We start from the raw sequence: 15,049 nt of genomic DNA, 5'->3' as shown, positions 1-15,049 counted from the left end.
ATTATTCTCTTTTGTCTTGTGTTTTTTCTGGCTTAATGAGTTCTGCTCTGATTTTGTTTCTGCCTATTATGGCTTTCATTTTCTTTTGCCTCCCTCCCTTCCCTCCCTCCCTCTCCCTCTCCCCCTCTTGGCCCTTCCTCTTCCCCCTTTCCCCTCCCTCCCTCCCTCCCTCTCTCCTTCTCTCTGTCCCTCCTTCCCTCCCTCCCTCTCTTCCTCCTCCACTCCTTCTTTTTTGGTGGTGATGGGGATGGAAGCCAGCACTCTGTGTACAATAGGCACTTTACTGATTAGACATGTATACCCCAGCCCCCCTCCCTCATTATGCCCAGGCTAGCCTCAAGCTCAGTACATAGTCCAGGCAGACTTCAAACTTGGACCCTTCTACATCAGCCTCCCTAATAGCTGGGATTACAGGCATGTGCACCACACCCAGCCTCCCATTCTAACGTCTAAGACAGCTCTGTGAGAGTTTAGTTAATGTGGTTAGCTATAAACCTTGTAGGTACTGCCTTAGCAGCCGTGGAGGAAGTTGTGCTGTGAGCCATTAAGGCAATTTTGCTTTGCGATCCTGTTGTCATGTTAGGCCTGAAGAAAAACTTGATTCTACTGTTCCTGCAAGCACAGAGTTTCAACTGTAACAATGTTTTTTGTTTTCCTTATAGAAAATGTGTATCTCTTGCTTTGAACCCTGGATAATTTCTGGTCTGTCTGGTGCTAGACACTGTGAAGTTTACCAAGTTACATAGTAGGTTGTTTTTGTTTTTGTTTTCAAGATAGGGTTTCTCTGTGTAACAGTCCTGCCTATCCTGGAACTTGCTTTGTAGGCCAGGCTGACCACAAATTCACATAGGTCCACCTGCCTCTGCCTCCTGAGTGCTGGGATTAAAGGCGTGTGCCACCTCTGACCAGCTCGTAGGCCTTCTTTTTGTATTCCCATAATGTTCTTACATTTAGTTCTGGACTCTTTTGCTTGCTTTCTTTATATATATATTTTCCTTCCTTTTCTTTCTTGACAGGGTCTCATGTTGCCCAGGCTGGTCTTGATTCTCTCACTGTGTGGCTGAGTTTGACCATAGCTGCTTCCATCCCAAGTGCCCGGATTACAGGGATGCAATCATGCCGAGTATGTGTGGTGCTGGGCCTGAACCCAGACCTTGGTTCACCAGGCAAGCACTCTGCAAACCATACTCACAGCCCAGTTTAGTTTGATTCACTTGTGTCTTGCTTTGAAGGTCCTTTGAGACTGAGTGGCATGCTGTGTAAGACTGGCCCCTGCCTAGCTGCTGAGCAAACCTGAGTCTGTACTCAGTGGGGAGGGAGTTGGTAGCTCTGCCAGTCTGGTTAGAGAGAGGTGAAGATCTGTCCCTCTAGTCACCTTTCCTCTCTCTCCTGCATGCGCTGACCAGCCCTTAGCTGATTGTGTGGGGGCTGGGCAGATACCGTGTTCCGTGTGAGCTGTCCTCTCCAGGACTCTGCTTATGAACCCAGCCAGGCTGCTGGGCTCCACCTGTCCCCTTCCCGGCACCGTAGTCTGGAATTTTCTCCAGAGCTGTAACCTCAGCAACTGCAGGACTCCCCTCCTTTCCCTCTTGGGTCTGAAGTCAATGATCCTCCTGCAAGAGGGCAGACCACTCTCTCAATAAACCATCTTGCTGGAAAAGGGTGAATACAGCTCACCTCACCGAAGAAACAGTTTATGGACCAGTATCCCCCAGATTTTCCAGAAGAAAGCTAAATTAGAAATAATCTAGGTAGCTGGTGGTAGTGGTGCACACCTTTAATCCCAGCACTTTTGAGGCTTAGCCAGGTGGATCTCTGAGTTTGAGGCCAGCCTGGTCTACAGAGTGAGTTCCAGGACAGCCAGGGCAACATGGAGAGACCCTGTCTAGAAAACAAATCAACAACAAAAAACATAGCTGTCATCCCAACCCTTGAAAGGTTGAGGTCAAGGGCAGGCACACAATAAGAGATTGTCTCCAAAAATTGAGAAAAAATTTGTATTTGAATGAAATAACTAGGGCTTAGAGGAAAAACTTTAATAATAATAATAATAGAGCATGGTGATTCTAACAGTTGTCCAAGAATGCAATGCTACGTTACAGGAGCCACTAACCCTCATCCGCAGGGGCAGTGCTGGTGCCGGCTGCCAACACTCGGACTCCCCCCAGACTGCAGAACCACAGCCCTCGCCAGGTACCCTCTTGCCCTGGAAGCCTGAATGTTGAAGTTGCACCACAGCCTCATGCCACCACCACAGGGATTTAAGAGTTCTCCGTAGACATTCCCCACTTTCCCATGAGCACCTGCTATGTCTGAGCATTTCCCGGTTGTGAGGGGCTTGTGGAGCTTTGTGCAATCGCAGGGCCTGTGTCTCCAGATTGGTCCATGGAGGGGTGATTTTGCCGCTCTTGGCTGAGGTGTGGCTGCAATGTTAAGCACTATACTGAGCAGGGGATGTAGCTCGGTGGGAAAGTGCCTGTCTGACGTGTGCGGCCCTGGGTTCAAACAAAGAGTAGACAAGGTTGCTCTGTCTTTGAGCTTTCTGCCTCTCATACTTCTTAAGACTAGTCCCTGGGAAAAGCCAGGTGCCAGTGTTCCAGCATCCATGACTTAGTGATTGATCCTCAAGGTCCTGTTTCCAGTTCCCAGGCAGCTGAGCCGCTGTATTCTGAATGCTCTATTTGTTTTTGACAGTACAGCAGTAAGACAAAACTTCTAAGAATCCAATTGGAAAGTAAATATAACTTTTAGGTTAGACTGACTCTACTACCCCGAGTTACCCACTAGGCAGACCTGGGGCCTTCCTCTTTCCGGATGGTTACTGGGTTACCGATTGCTCTTTATAAGCAAGCTGAGCTGTCGGGAAGGACATTGCAAAAGACACCATCTCAATAGGGCTGAGCTCCATAGTAAAGACAGGGTCTAATGTACCCTAGACTAGCCTCAAACTGCTATATAGCCAAGGATAATCTTGTACTTCTGACCCTCCTGCCTAATGTTGTGCTGTAAGACCTGGTATGTAGTACTGCACATACGGCACTCAGGTTTCATATGTGCTAGGAATGTCCACTCTCAACGGAACCACACCCAGCCCTCTAGGCCACACCCCAGCCCTCTAGGCCACACCCCAGCTCTCTAGGCCACAGCCCAGCCCTCTAGGCTGGTCTTCACTGTAGACCAACTTTTGTAGACCCACAAGAGTGTACATGTGTTCCTTATCCTTCAGAGATGGACAACAGAGCGCTCTGCTGCTGAAGCATGGTTCTGTGAGACAGTTCAGTGACTCAGAACTCCTTACAATGAATGACTCGATCCAGGCGTCATCCTGTGCAGGAATCTCAAAGGACCAGAGTGGGGCCTTTGCCCTGCTTTCAGGCTGGCAACACATGCTACCACTGTTGGTGACGGTATCATGCTACAAGCCTTCTCATTTCTTTTAGGTGTAATTGTGCCCCCTTTGATGAAAGATGAAATGGACTCAGGGAACATAAATGGCCAGTATCACACAGCAAGGAGGCCATTCAGGCCGGGGCCTACTCTACTATTTGCTAGCTTGAGCCATTTGCTAGACTGAGACAAACCATCTTTGTGTTGAGTCCTTTCTGTATGTAAGGAGTTGATCAGTATGGTCTTCAAACACAGGTAAACTTTGGTTCTCTTGTGGGCTAGCCCCATCTTTGCAGCTAGCAACTCACTCGGAGAGAAAAGGACTGGTATGTGGCCAAGTGGTTCAGACAGACTCTGTGCATATTGTACATGTTATCATAGTAGACTGTTGGGGGCCACACACAAGAAACACAGTACATTCACAAACATGTGTGAATGATTGCTGTAAAGAAAACTGTATAAGAGCCTGACACCACTTGGCTTGAATACCTCAGGGTAGTAAGTTCTGTTTTCAGTGAGGTCCAACAAGAGAAGAGGACCCATGAAGACCACAGCAAGTGGTGAGCATGTTGGGAAGGGTTAAACCCCTGTGGGAAGGACCCCAGGGCTCCCTGCAGCACAGGGATTCAGTTTGATAAGTAGAAGCCGGGGCTCCAGGCAGCTGGCTCCAGGGTCTGTGGGAGTACGGGATGCTGGCTGCACTGTGGAACATTCTTGCAGAGGTCTCTGCAGCATAATTATATTACCATCTCCCTCTCCTGGAAGGGTGAAAACAATGTAAAACCAAGAACTCAAGATGGGAGACTTTTGCTGCTAATTACGATGCTCCATCAGCTCGAGAAGCCCCACTTGCCACGGTCAACCAGGGACTCAATGTTTTAAGCCAGTCCTGGCTAGCTGTGGCTGCAGTAGGACCGGCATGGAGAGCTGATCTGGTGGTAGGTGATTTAGCAGACCCTCTTCTGTCCTGCAGAAACCAAGACCTGAAGGCTGGACAGGATGCAAGGACCCTGTCCTGCAGACTAGCCTTGAACCCTCCTAGGCTAAAAAAGAGTGAGGGCAGACGAGGAAGGGGTTTTATGGGAGTGTGTCCATGGCAAGGGTGGAGTGGTTTGCTCCATCCTGGGTTTCTCCGGGGAAGACACCGAGACACGTAACAGGTGAAACTCGTGGTTCTAGCTCAGTCTCACAACACAAGCTGTCTGCTCCACCCAGAGAGCTCACATTTCCCTAAAGGCAGACTCTCCAAAAGCAGAACACAGTTGGCTGTCTCAGGGTCACTAGACTATCTTAAGAGTACCCCACCCCAACCAGGAACCTACTGGGGGTGTGACTTTTGAGTTAGTCCTAGCTTTTTACCCTGTTCAGCACTGCAAGGGACTAGGGACAATTAAGGCCAGAATCTTTCTGCCCTCATGAGGCTGACTCATAAGGGCAGGACCTCAAGGAGACAGTAGGTGAATAAATCAAATAACCAAGGACACAGAGTAGAACACAGTGTGCCTCTTATCAGCTAGGGCACAGGACAGAGCTGTGAAGGTGGCCCAAGGGGCTTCTGGGAGAGGCTGAAAGCTATATTGAGCCCTAGGTACGAGGCACCAGCAGAGCCTGAGATGGGAGGGGACAGTTTAGACCAGCCTTTGGGGCTAGACAGGATGAGGCAGGAGGAGGGTTAGACCACAGGGCCTGGAAAGAGGGGTCACGGACACCCAAGGTTCCTTTAACCCACACGGAGAGCTAACACACGAAGAGGTCAGAGGTCAGGATGAAAGCTGCGTCTGTGATCCCGGACTCTGAAGGGCCACACTGTGGAGCAGGACAGGGGTAACCCTGAGATTTGCTGACTTCTTGCCTTGTAGTCCCCACCCTTGCAGATTCTCAGATGCTGCCAACCCTGGACCCCCCAAACAACGCTGAGTGTCTCCGGTCAGGGCTTCGGTGTGGATGGCTTCTATTTATAAGTTGAAAGAGGATAAAGTAGCAACTGCAGCCTAAAAGTGTCTGTGGGCTGATCTTTATGGAACTCGGAAAAGTCCAAGCCAGAGACAGCAAAGGAAGAAGAGTAGACTGGGCAGCTGAGGCTGTGGAGCCAGCTGCTTCTATGGAGGCTATCTATGTATAGCAAGCCCGTGCCCACTCGAGCACAGAGGCCTGCTTGACCTCTGCGACGGCGTAGGCTTGATAAGTTTGCCAGGTGGCCTTGCCTGTACAATTCCATTCTCGTGCCACGCTTCTCTCTCTGGATGCATTATCCTTGAGGGCCTGGCATGCTCTGCTCCTTGGGCTGTGAACTCCCTGACAGGTGCTACCAAAGCCTCCCCTCTGCCCGACGGTCTCGTCCTCTTTCAGGCCCACACCATGGCAGCGCATCGTTCGGGTCAAGGGTAGAGGGAAGGAACCGTGGCTTGGGGTTCTGCAGACTGGAAAATCCTTTTCTGTAATACCCTAACGTCATGGCGCGGCCAGTGTGACTCCCACATCATAGTCTGCTCAGGCGTCCCCTTCCGACTCAGCCTTGGCCTCAGGCAGGGACTTAGTTCTTTGAGCCCCCGTCCTTACTCAGTAGGACATCAGGGATGGACCCTCACCGGCATGCTCAGTGGCTTCCTGTCATCTCCAGAAGAACCTATCTCAGTGCCCCCTGCTGGGGTCTGGCAACCCCTTCCTGAGCAGCCATCATCAGAGCCACAGCCTGGGATTAGGTACAGTGGCTGTGGGGACTGTCATCCTTCTCTGTTTGTGACCACAGACTTGTCAGCATGCTTCACTAGTGAGGGGCTCTGCCTCGTGTGAGGGAGCAGCTGGGACCTTTTGGTCCTGAGGAGTTGAAGCGCCAGTCGCCACTTGAGGCCCCTCTGCCCTGAAGCAGGCTGTCTCTCCATCGTTTGTTACTTTGCACACCAGGGTCTCGAGTCCAAGGGGACGCCAGGTCTCCCCCCACCTCCCCAAGACAGGGTCTCCCTATGTGGCCCTGGCTGTCCTCAAACTCCCACTTATCAACCAGTTTCCAAGCCCCATGCTGGGATTGAAGGCTCTCTGGTTTTGATGATGACTGTAATGGGTAAGGAGCCATTGTCTGCTCAAGAGGAAGACTGAGATGTCCTGTGCAAGGAGTTAAAAGTGGGAAGCAAGGACCCAATGTACTGAGAGAAAAACCAACTGAGAGGGCTCCTCCAAGGGGTTAGGGTTACACAGGACTGAGTGACAGGACAGAGAACGGGTGGCAGGAAGCTGCTTCAGGCAGGGTGAGGGTCAGCAGGCCCTTTCTACTGTCAGGGCGCTTCACAGAGTCTGAGAGGTGAGGCGACTCAGCCACTTGTGGTCAGATTTTTTCTTTAAGTAGGTGCTGGCAATTCCAGCCAAGGGAGTTAGTCTGTCTCCCCGACTCTTCTCATGTTATTGCTCTTGCGGCCACACCTGTTCTCACAACCTGCCCGTTCTAGGCAGACTGGTGGGCCCACCGTGGCTGTGCCGCTTCAACAATGCCCCTCACCAAGGCCCTGCGTGCTGTGCTTCTTGGGGGCCTGCTGATCAATGGGTAGAAGTCACTATTTGCCCCCTAAACTGAGACTCTGGAACCAAATTCAATGTCACACAAGATCCTGTGCACAAGAATGGCAGTGAATACCAGTGAGTTCTGGCCCTGTGCAAATGCCCTCAGGCACCACTGATCAGGCCAAGCACCAGCCAGGGAGGCTCAGAGCTGAGTTGGTCTGCACGTTCCACATCCTTTCTGCAATGCTAGAAACCCAGTCAAAGCAGGATGCAAGGCCTGGGACACACAGGGAAGGATGGGACAGTGCAAAAGGGACAGGTCCAGCCATTAACTCATGTACAGGGAAGGAGTCACCATGTTAATGGGAGTCTGTCCCTGAGAAACCCAACACCTGGCTTTTATACCCCAAGTGACCAACTTCAGCACTAACTTCATCTTACATCTGGAAAAGCAAAAAAACACAACTGAGAGTTTAGGAGACCCATACACTGTTTTCTCCCTCCGTTCCCAAGCTCCATGAAGCATAGCTGGCGAGACGGTGACGTCCTTCAGGGCCTATGTGGCAGCTGTGGTCCATCACTGAGGTATGACCCTTACAGTGTGTCCTGGCCCAGGCAAGAACCACTGTGCATTCCCAGCCCAGCATGACAGGCTTCAAGGAACATGGGGTGCTGTCAAGTTACCTACCACTGTAATCCACCCCAAAAAAGGAGTTCAGAGGGGCTCAGATACCAGCAGCACATTCCTCCTGTGCCACTGAAGACAGTGAGTGGCGGGGTGCTATCTGGCTGAGCACAGCTGATATGGCCTTATGTCGAGATGTCACATGCCAACTCAGTGGAGGATTAATGTGGAGAATTTAAGGTCAAGGGTTTAGGCTGAACTAGCTTCTATTTATAAAAAGGCGCCTGTAGAGGAACAGAAGGGCAGATGAATGGCTTGGGTGGGTGGGGGTCAACAGGATGACATGCCAGAGCAGAATAGAACTAGTCTCCTGGTTACTTGGCTCTCTGCTTTCCCAATCACAACTGGTGTCCCCTTGGACTCGAGACCCTGGTGTGCAAAGTAACAAACGATGGAGAGACAGCCTGCTTCAGGGCAGAGGGGCCTCAAGTGGCGACTGGCGCTTCAACTCCTCAGGACCAAAAGGTCCCAGCTGCTCCCTCACACGAGGCAGAGCCCCTCACTAGTGAAGCATGCTGACAAGTCTGTGGTCACAAACAGAGAAGGATGACAGTCCCCACAGCCACTGTACCTAATCCCAGGCTGTGGCTCTGATGATGGCTGCTCAGGAAGGGGTTGCCAGACCCCAGCAGGGGGCACTGAGATAGGTTCTTCTGGAGATGACAGGAAGCCACTGAGCATGCCGGTGAGGGTCCATCCCTGATGTCCTACTGAGTAAGGACGGGGGCTCAAAGAACTAAGTCCCTGCCTGAGGCCAAGGCTGAGTCGGAAGGGGACGCCTGAGCAGACTATGATGTGGGAGTCACACTGGCCGCGCCATGACGTTAGGGTATTACAGAAAAGGATTTTCCAGTCTGCAGAACCCCAAGCCACGGTTCCTTCCCTCTACCCTTGACCCGAACGACGCGCTGCCATGGTGTGGGCCTGAAAGAGGACGAGACCGTCGGCAGAGGGGAGGCTTTGGTAGCACCTGTCAGGGAGTTCACAGCCCAAGGAGCAGAGCATGCCAGGCCCTCAAGGATAATGCATCCAGAGAGAGAAGCGTGGCACGAGAATGGAATTGTACAGGCAAGGCCACCTGGCAAACTCTTTCCAAGACTGCAGTGCTCCGCTGGTGGTGCCTTCACAACTCATGGGTCCCAAACAGTGAACTACCATGCTGGGTATGAAGACTGTCTCCTCACACTGCCTCACTCATAAGAACTGGCAGCTAATGCACGGCAGACGGGAACAGAGACGGTGGCAGGTGGCAGGTGACAGGCGGCTCAGCTGCTGTTCCACTGGTCTGCTTGCCATACCTGCCGCACAACTGGCTGGGAAAAGGCACCACTGCTTCTGAAACAATGATGTGGGGGGGGGGGGGTGAGTCTCTAAGCCTCTTCCCAATTGTGCAGTGGCCCTCAGAGGAGCCAGACTGACAGAAAAAGGACAGATAGACAAGAAGGTGGGCCCTCTGAAAGGTGTCCCCCACATGCTACCTTTCCCACGTGGAGGGCTCTACCCGGAACAACAGTGAACAGAGCCCACAGAAAGTTCTCTGTGACCTGAATAAATCCACAGACATTGCACACAGAACCAGCCCAAACACTTTAATAGCAGAGAAAAAAAATAACAAACAAAAAATACCCCGGCGTAAAAATCTGAAATGAGCAAACGAGCAGTTTAGGCTTCGCCGTGCTTTGGTCTCCAATGTGTCCTCCTGTGTGTGTTTCCGTGAGAAAGTTCGTTTGACAGCCTGTTCCTGTGTGCTCTGGAGAGTGGAGGGATGTCCACAGTGTCACAGGAACCTGAAGGGATGCGGACACTGGCTCAGCTTCTCCAGCCACCAAAGCCCTGGACAGACCTGTAGGAAGTTCGGAGAGTCAGCTGGGGTTCCAACTGCACTTGCTCTCCTTGCAGGACATGCAGAGGGTCATCACACACGCCTGGCCCGCCGCAGAGGCCACCCGGGGGTGCTACCAGGGGAACGAGGACAGTGTCTCCCAGCCCTGCCACTGGAAGGCTACTTAGCTTTTCATGACCCCCAGCAGACCAACAGCCCCAACCCCCAGCCCAGCTGCTCAACCTGGCACTTCAGCACAGCTCTGAAAGCAGACCACAGAGCACACAAGCCCAAGCAGGAATTAAGGTCAGACTCAACCCAGGAGAAAAGCACTTACGAGTTCGACGATCCAAAGGTGAATCCTGGAAAACACAAAGGAGGAGGTCACAACACTGAGCCTACAGTCCTGCAGCCGGGGATCCTTCCCGTTTGGTCCTGTGCCAGCTTTCCCTGACCCTGTCTACAGGGTGGCTGAGCCACCAGCTTTACTGGGAGAAGAGTCCCTCACTATTTTAGGGTTCCCCAGCTCTGGCTGCAGGGGGAGGGTCCATGTAGAGCTGCCCGGTACCATTCTATGAGGGGAAAGAGCTGCCCTCGTTTTTATTGATACCCATGTTTCCTTTCCTTTCCCAACCAGAGCAGCAGACACTCTAGGTCTGGCTCAGACGTCACATGGCGTCTGGGCGTCAGTTAGCCCCTGCCACCGGTTCTGCTGAGTTCGTGCATGCCTCTTCAGTCTGACATACATTCCTGCTCTCTGAAGATGCAGAGCACTGTGCAAACACAAGGCACGGAGGTCGCCACACCTGCCCTTTGAATCCAAAGCCTGGTAAGGCTGCTACTATGTGGAGTTCTCAATTCCTGAGAGAAAATGAACTCAGTAATTTCTCTGATCAGAAATGGCACAGGGCCGCCAGTCTAATTAAAGAATCTTGTCTTTTTCAGCCACTTCAGCCACTGAGCTGAGTGGCCAGGGGAGAAAAGCACAGCCATTTACCTCCTGTGCCTGATCCAAACCCAGAGAATCCACTGTTCTGGGTCCCAAAGCCTGAGGTCTGCTGGGACAAGGACCCAAAGGTCGGCGCGTTCTGACTGGCGAGGGTACCAAAGGACGCTGTGTTGCTGCCGCTCCCAAACCTGGGTTCCAGTGAGAAATGGGCAGGGTTAATGTAGCCCTTAGTCTCCGTGCCACCCACACACCTCATTTACCATCACCAGTCTTGGATGCACCACACATGATTCACGGTGACAGGCTTGGACTGAGCCAAAAGACTTTCAGAGAAAAGGGCTCTAGCCTAGAGTAAGCCTTTACCTTGGCTCTGGGAAGGAGACATCAGGAGTATAGTGTGAAATCTACCCCAGCCAGGGCAGCAGTTCTAGCCACAGCCAGTAACTCCAGTCACTGAGAACCAAACACAGCACAATTCTTGCTTGCTGTGTCCCTGACACCCTTCACTTTCAGGCCACTAAGTCAGAGCTCTTTTATCCTCCACATGTTCTGCCCCATTTACCTGCCCAGCTCTTCCTTGGCCTTGACTCTGTCATGGCTTCAAAAACGCTCCTCCTGCTCCAGCCTACTGAAGGCTGCTTTCACAAGCTAGTGCCATGGAGTCTTGTGATTCTATTCACTTTATTGTTTTTATTTTCCCAAGAGAGGGTCTCATGTAGCCCAGGCTGGCCTTTAAACTGCCATGTTGCCAAGCATGATCTTGAACTTTTTTTCCTTTTTTTGGGGGGCAGGGTCTTTTTATATATTCTTGGCTGTTCTGGAATTTGCTATGTAGACCAGGCTGGCCTTGAACTCAGAGAGATTCTTCTGTCTCTGGGATTAAAGCCTATGCCCCCATGCCCTGGGACCCTCTCATCTCCATGTCTCAGTGGTAGGACATTTATCACCACACCTGGCTTATAAAGTGTGGGAGGAAGAGCCTAGCTAAGGCTTCCTGAGTGCTTGGCAAGAGCGCTACCATTGGGCTACATGCCCAGCCCTCTATTTTCTTTCTAAAAAGAATTTGTGTGTTTGCACGTGCATGTGTGGCTGCCACATGCCAGGCACGCTGGTGACAGTGTGTGCTGGTGCTCAGGGACAATTTTTGAAAGCAGATTCTTCCCTTTTACCATAGGTCTGAAGCATTAACTTTCATGGCATGTGCTTTTACTCACTAAGCCCTATCCTTGGTTATTTGTATTTAACAAATGGGTAAAGGGCATTCTGTATATAAAGGTAGTCATCTGTTCATATTCTGTGTGTGTGTGTACAATTTCCAAATATTTCACTCAGAATTTTGTTTCATAAAAATCAGTAAATACATAAAACAATGTAGAAACAACATCACTTTCTCCCCTCTGCTACTTTCTCTCGGACATCCTCACTCAAGGGTTCTCCCTCCAGATTTGTTCCAGAAAATGGGGTTGAGGATATAAGTGGCATCACCGAGGGCTCACTGGGGGGCCCCCTGGAGAAGGTGGGTAAGGAAGGGTTAGGGTGTCTTGGAAGAAGAGCGAGGACCCGATAAATGCCTGTATTACAAAGGGCACCCGCAGTTCCCAGTCCTGTACTCCTACTTCAGGGTGAGCTCTGCTCTCTGGCAGGGTCAGAGTGAGGATGGCACCAGGGTCGGGCACATTAGTGGCTTCTTCCCAGAGATTTAATGTCTGCATTGGTACTTACTAGCCCTAGGAAATGTGCCAGCTAGTCATGACCTAAGATACTCTGGACACTCTTCAACTTCTTGGGTGTGTGGACCAGCCTCAAGTGTCATGCTTTGGGAGCCTGCCACCTTGTTTTTTGAGACAGGGTTTCACTGGGACCTGGGACTGAGATTCAATGTTGGCAGACCCCAGAAATGGACCACCTCAGTGCGGATCACAGCATGTGCCACCATGCTCAGGTCTTATGTTGGTGGTGAGGACTGAACTCAGCCCTTCATGTTTCTGTAGCAAATACTTATTGACTGATCTAGCCCCAGCCCTGTTTTTATTTCTTTATTATTACTATTTTGGGACAGGGCCTTGCTACGTAGCCTATGCTGGCCTCAGATTCTACAACCTTCCTTCCTCAGCTAGCTTTTTGAGGAGGTGCTGGGGATGACACGACTGTGAGCTTGCTTGGAAAGCCTCTACCACTGAGCTACACTTCCAACCCCCAACTAGTAAAGCTACTAGTAAAGCTAAGTGCTACTTTTAAATAAATACAGAGCCTCAAGACTCCCAGACTACGGAAAACGTGCTGTGGGAGGTTCCGAACTCTCTTATGAAAGTTCCCTCTGTTTTTTTGGAGTTTCTCAAGGAGAAATGTTGAAGGTCCCTTAGCCTCCACAGCAATCTAAGGAAGAGCAGTCTAGCACCTCTCTGTGGAGCCACATTTGATAGAGCAGGTTTTCCTGGACAGACACCCACATTACTCCTAACCTGCAGCTCTCTGTTCTGAGCCGAGCACCAAGGGCAAGCCTGTCCAGGACTGTTTTAGGCATCAGCATCTCCTTCAAATGAAGGATTTTGTAGCCATCACCACATACATTGTTAAGTCATTACGGTAGAGCGAAGGCTATTTCTTTCCTCGGGGTTTTGGCAACCAGACTAAAATTCTAGGGTCTAGAAGCAAATCCCTGACATGGCATTTTCTGATGAGGATGTGTACAGGACATGAGAACAGCTGGTTGACAGCAGCTGTGTGAAGGTCACCCAGTTCTGGGCCAGGGCTGGAACAGGGACATTGGAGTTGTTTGCTAAAGGCTAACAGCATCTCAAGAGAACAATCCTAAGAGGAAGAATTGGTGAGACCTCTTTCTTTAGACTTTCTAACATAAGGACCACCTGAGGCACAGGTCTGGCTGCAGCCAAACCCAGTTCAAAGGTATCAATGACCTGCAAGCTATACACTGGCACCCAGCAATGTGGCCAACATCTACCCACATGTTTAATAACTTATGTACACTGAGCCTTGCCCTAGAGAAAAAAGGAATATCCTAGCAATGCAGAGTGTAAGAACTCCAGGCCCCAGTGCTTCCGGCTGTACAAGTTTGTGGTTTTCCCCAGGTCCCGCCTACAGCTTACCCGAATCCTCCTGCGCTGGCAGCAGCAGTACCCTCTCCGAACACTTTGCCTCCCGTCGAGCCCAGAGGGCTTGTAAAGGCTGGGGCTGAACCGAATGCTGGCACCCCTCCAAACCCAGGGGATCCCCCAAAAGTAGGAGGGCTGCCAAACACTGGAGCAGCACCGAAGCCACCTGAGCAAAACAGAGGCAAACAGAAACAGGGAGAAAGAAAAGGAGACAGACAGAGAAGGCATCAAGTAGGCAGAAACCAAATCAAAAGAGGAGAAAGGGAGATAAGCTGTCAGTAATTCCAACACAAGAACCCAAAAAGCACAATACCCCAACCTCAATCCCTCAGCTGATGTGCCTCCCCCACTAAAACCTGAGCATCTGGTGCCTTTCTGAGAGAAGGCTCCCCCCACCCCCACCCCAACGCCCCTTCTTGAGCTCTGCAGGCCCATCCTGGGGTTCTTTCCAGCCCCATAATATCTGGGACTCCTCAAAAAAAAAAAAAAAAAAAAAAAAAAAAAACTAAAAAAACTCCATCCCCAAAGCTTGTGTCCCAACATAGCAGTCACAGGATTTATTATTTATTACCACACTGACTAGGCTCCAGGCTTCAGGGAAACCCAACTAATAAAGGCCCAAAGTCTCTCCCGGCAGAACCCACAAACTGGGTCACAGCAGAAGCAGGGTGATGCATGCTGGCGCTTAGCCATGTGCATTTTACTTATTTACAGCCAGGTGGCTGCACGCCTATCGCAGTGTCCTGACTTGAGGTACAGAGGAGTTTTTTCAAGTGCTTGCTTCTGTGGCGTCACTATAAAGCACACCACTGAGCCTCCATTTTGAGGACAGCTATGGCATAAATGTAACCAAGTGTTAAGTCAGTGGTGAGGATGGCCTGAGTGCCCGGATCAGGACTCTAGATACTAACAGGGTGGAGATGTGAGGTATGGTCAGCTTAAGCACCAGGCAGCCTCTGACTGGTGGGGAGGGTCATAAGTGAGTCAATCCCCTGCTCCTGAGATGTCCCCAAACCTCAAGATACTACTCTAGTTCTGAGGTTCAGAGGAGAAAGGTAACAAGGGTATGCTGAGACAGATGGAGATGCTTGGCTCTTTCCTGCGGGCATGAGGGGGTCCTTCCTCAGTCATCTAAAGTACATGTTGTTTTTGAACTATGTGCTAAAGGGAGTAATGTGGGCCCCACACCACCCAGGACAGCATCACACAAGGAGGCAGGGTTATTACTGAAAGCAGTCTAGTGTCTAAGAGGTGGATCTGGCTTTACTGTAATCACCCTACTCCTTGTACCACCGGATCAGGAGAGACCAAATATAGGACAAGCAGGAGGTTGGGTGAACGCTGCAGGTGAGCGTACTGGCTGTTACCTGCGATTGAGTTATGTGTCTGTCTTTGCACAACTGAGGAGATACCTTTTGCCATGGCTCATGTTTGGGTTACCATTCTGTATTTTAAAACCTTGAGTGAAATTCAAAGCTGTGCTACAGAGACTGGTAGACTACAAACATTGACAGAATGGAAAAAAAAAAAAAGGTGCTAAAAAACCATTGTACTTTAATTATTTAAAACTGATCATGGGTCTAATTGCACTTTCTTTC

At 50.7% G+C, this 15,049-nt stretch overlaps 1 protein-coding gene across 6 annotated transcripts in view; it reads right to left on the bottom strand.

The window, feature by feature from the left end:
• Positions 1–9,141: 9,141 nt before the first annotated feature.
• Positions 9,142–15,049, bottom strand: part of Nup214 (nucleoporin 214) — an 83,343-nt gene continuing 77,435 nt past the window's right edge. For all 6 annotated transcript variants that reach the window (XM_051185142.1, XM_051185144.1, XM_051185145.1 and 3 more), the window contains exons 33-36: positions 13,446–13,617; positions 10,387–10,526; positions 9,727–9,751; positions 9,142–9,410 (exon numbers count right to left, since the gene is read on the bottom strand). In XM_051185142.1, coding sequence (XP_051041099.1) covers positions 9,377–9,410; positions 9,727–9,751; positions 10,387–10,526; positions 13,446–13,617 — 371 coding nt within the window. In that variant the 3' untranslated portion in view covers positions 9,142–9,376. The remainder of the gene's footprint in view (positions 9,411–9,726; positions 9,752–10,386; positions 10,527–13,445; positions 13,618–15,049) is intronic.

Source organism: Phodopus roborovskii, unplaced genomic scaffold, assembly GCF_943737965.1.
Source record: "Phodopus roborovskii unplaced genomic scaffold, PHOROB, whole genome shotgun sequence".
Lineage (NCBI taxonomy): Eukaryota > Metazoa > Chordata > Mammalia > Rodentia > Cricetidae > Phodopus > Phodopus roborovskii.
This window is presented reverse-complemented; position numbering and strand designations above follow the sequence as displayed.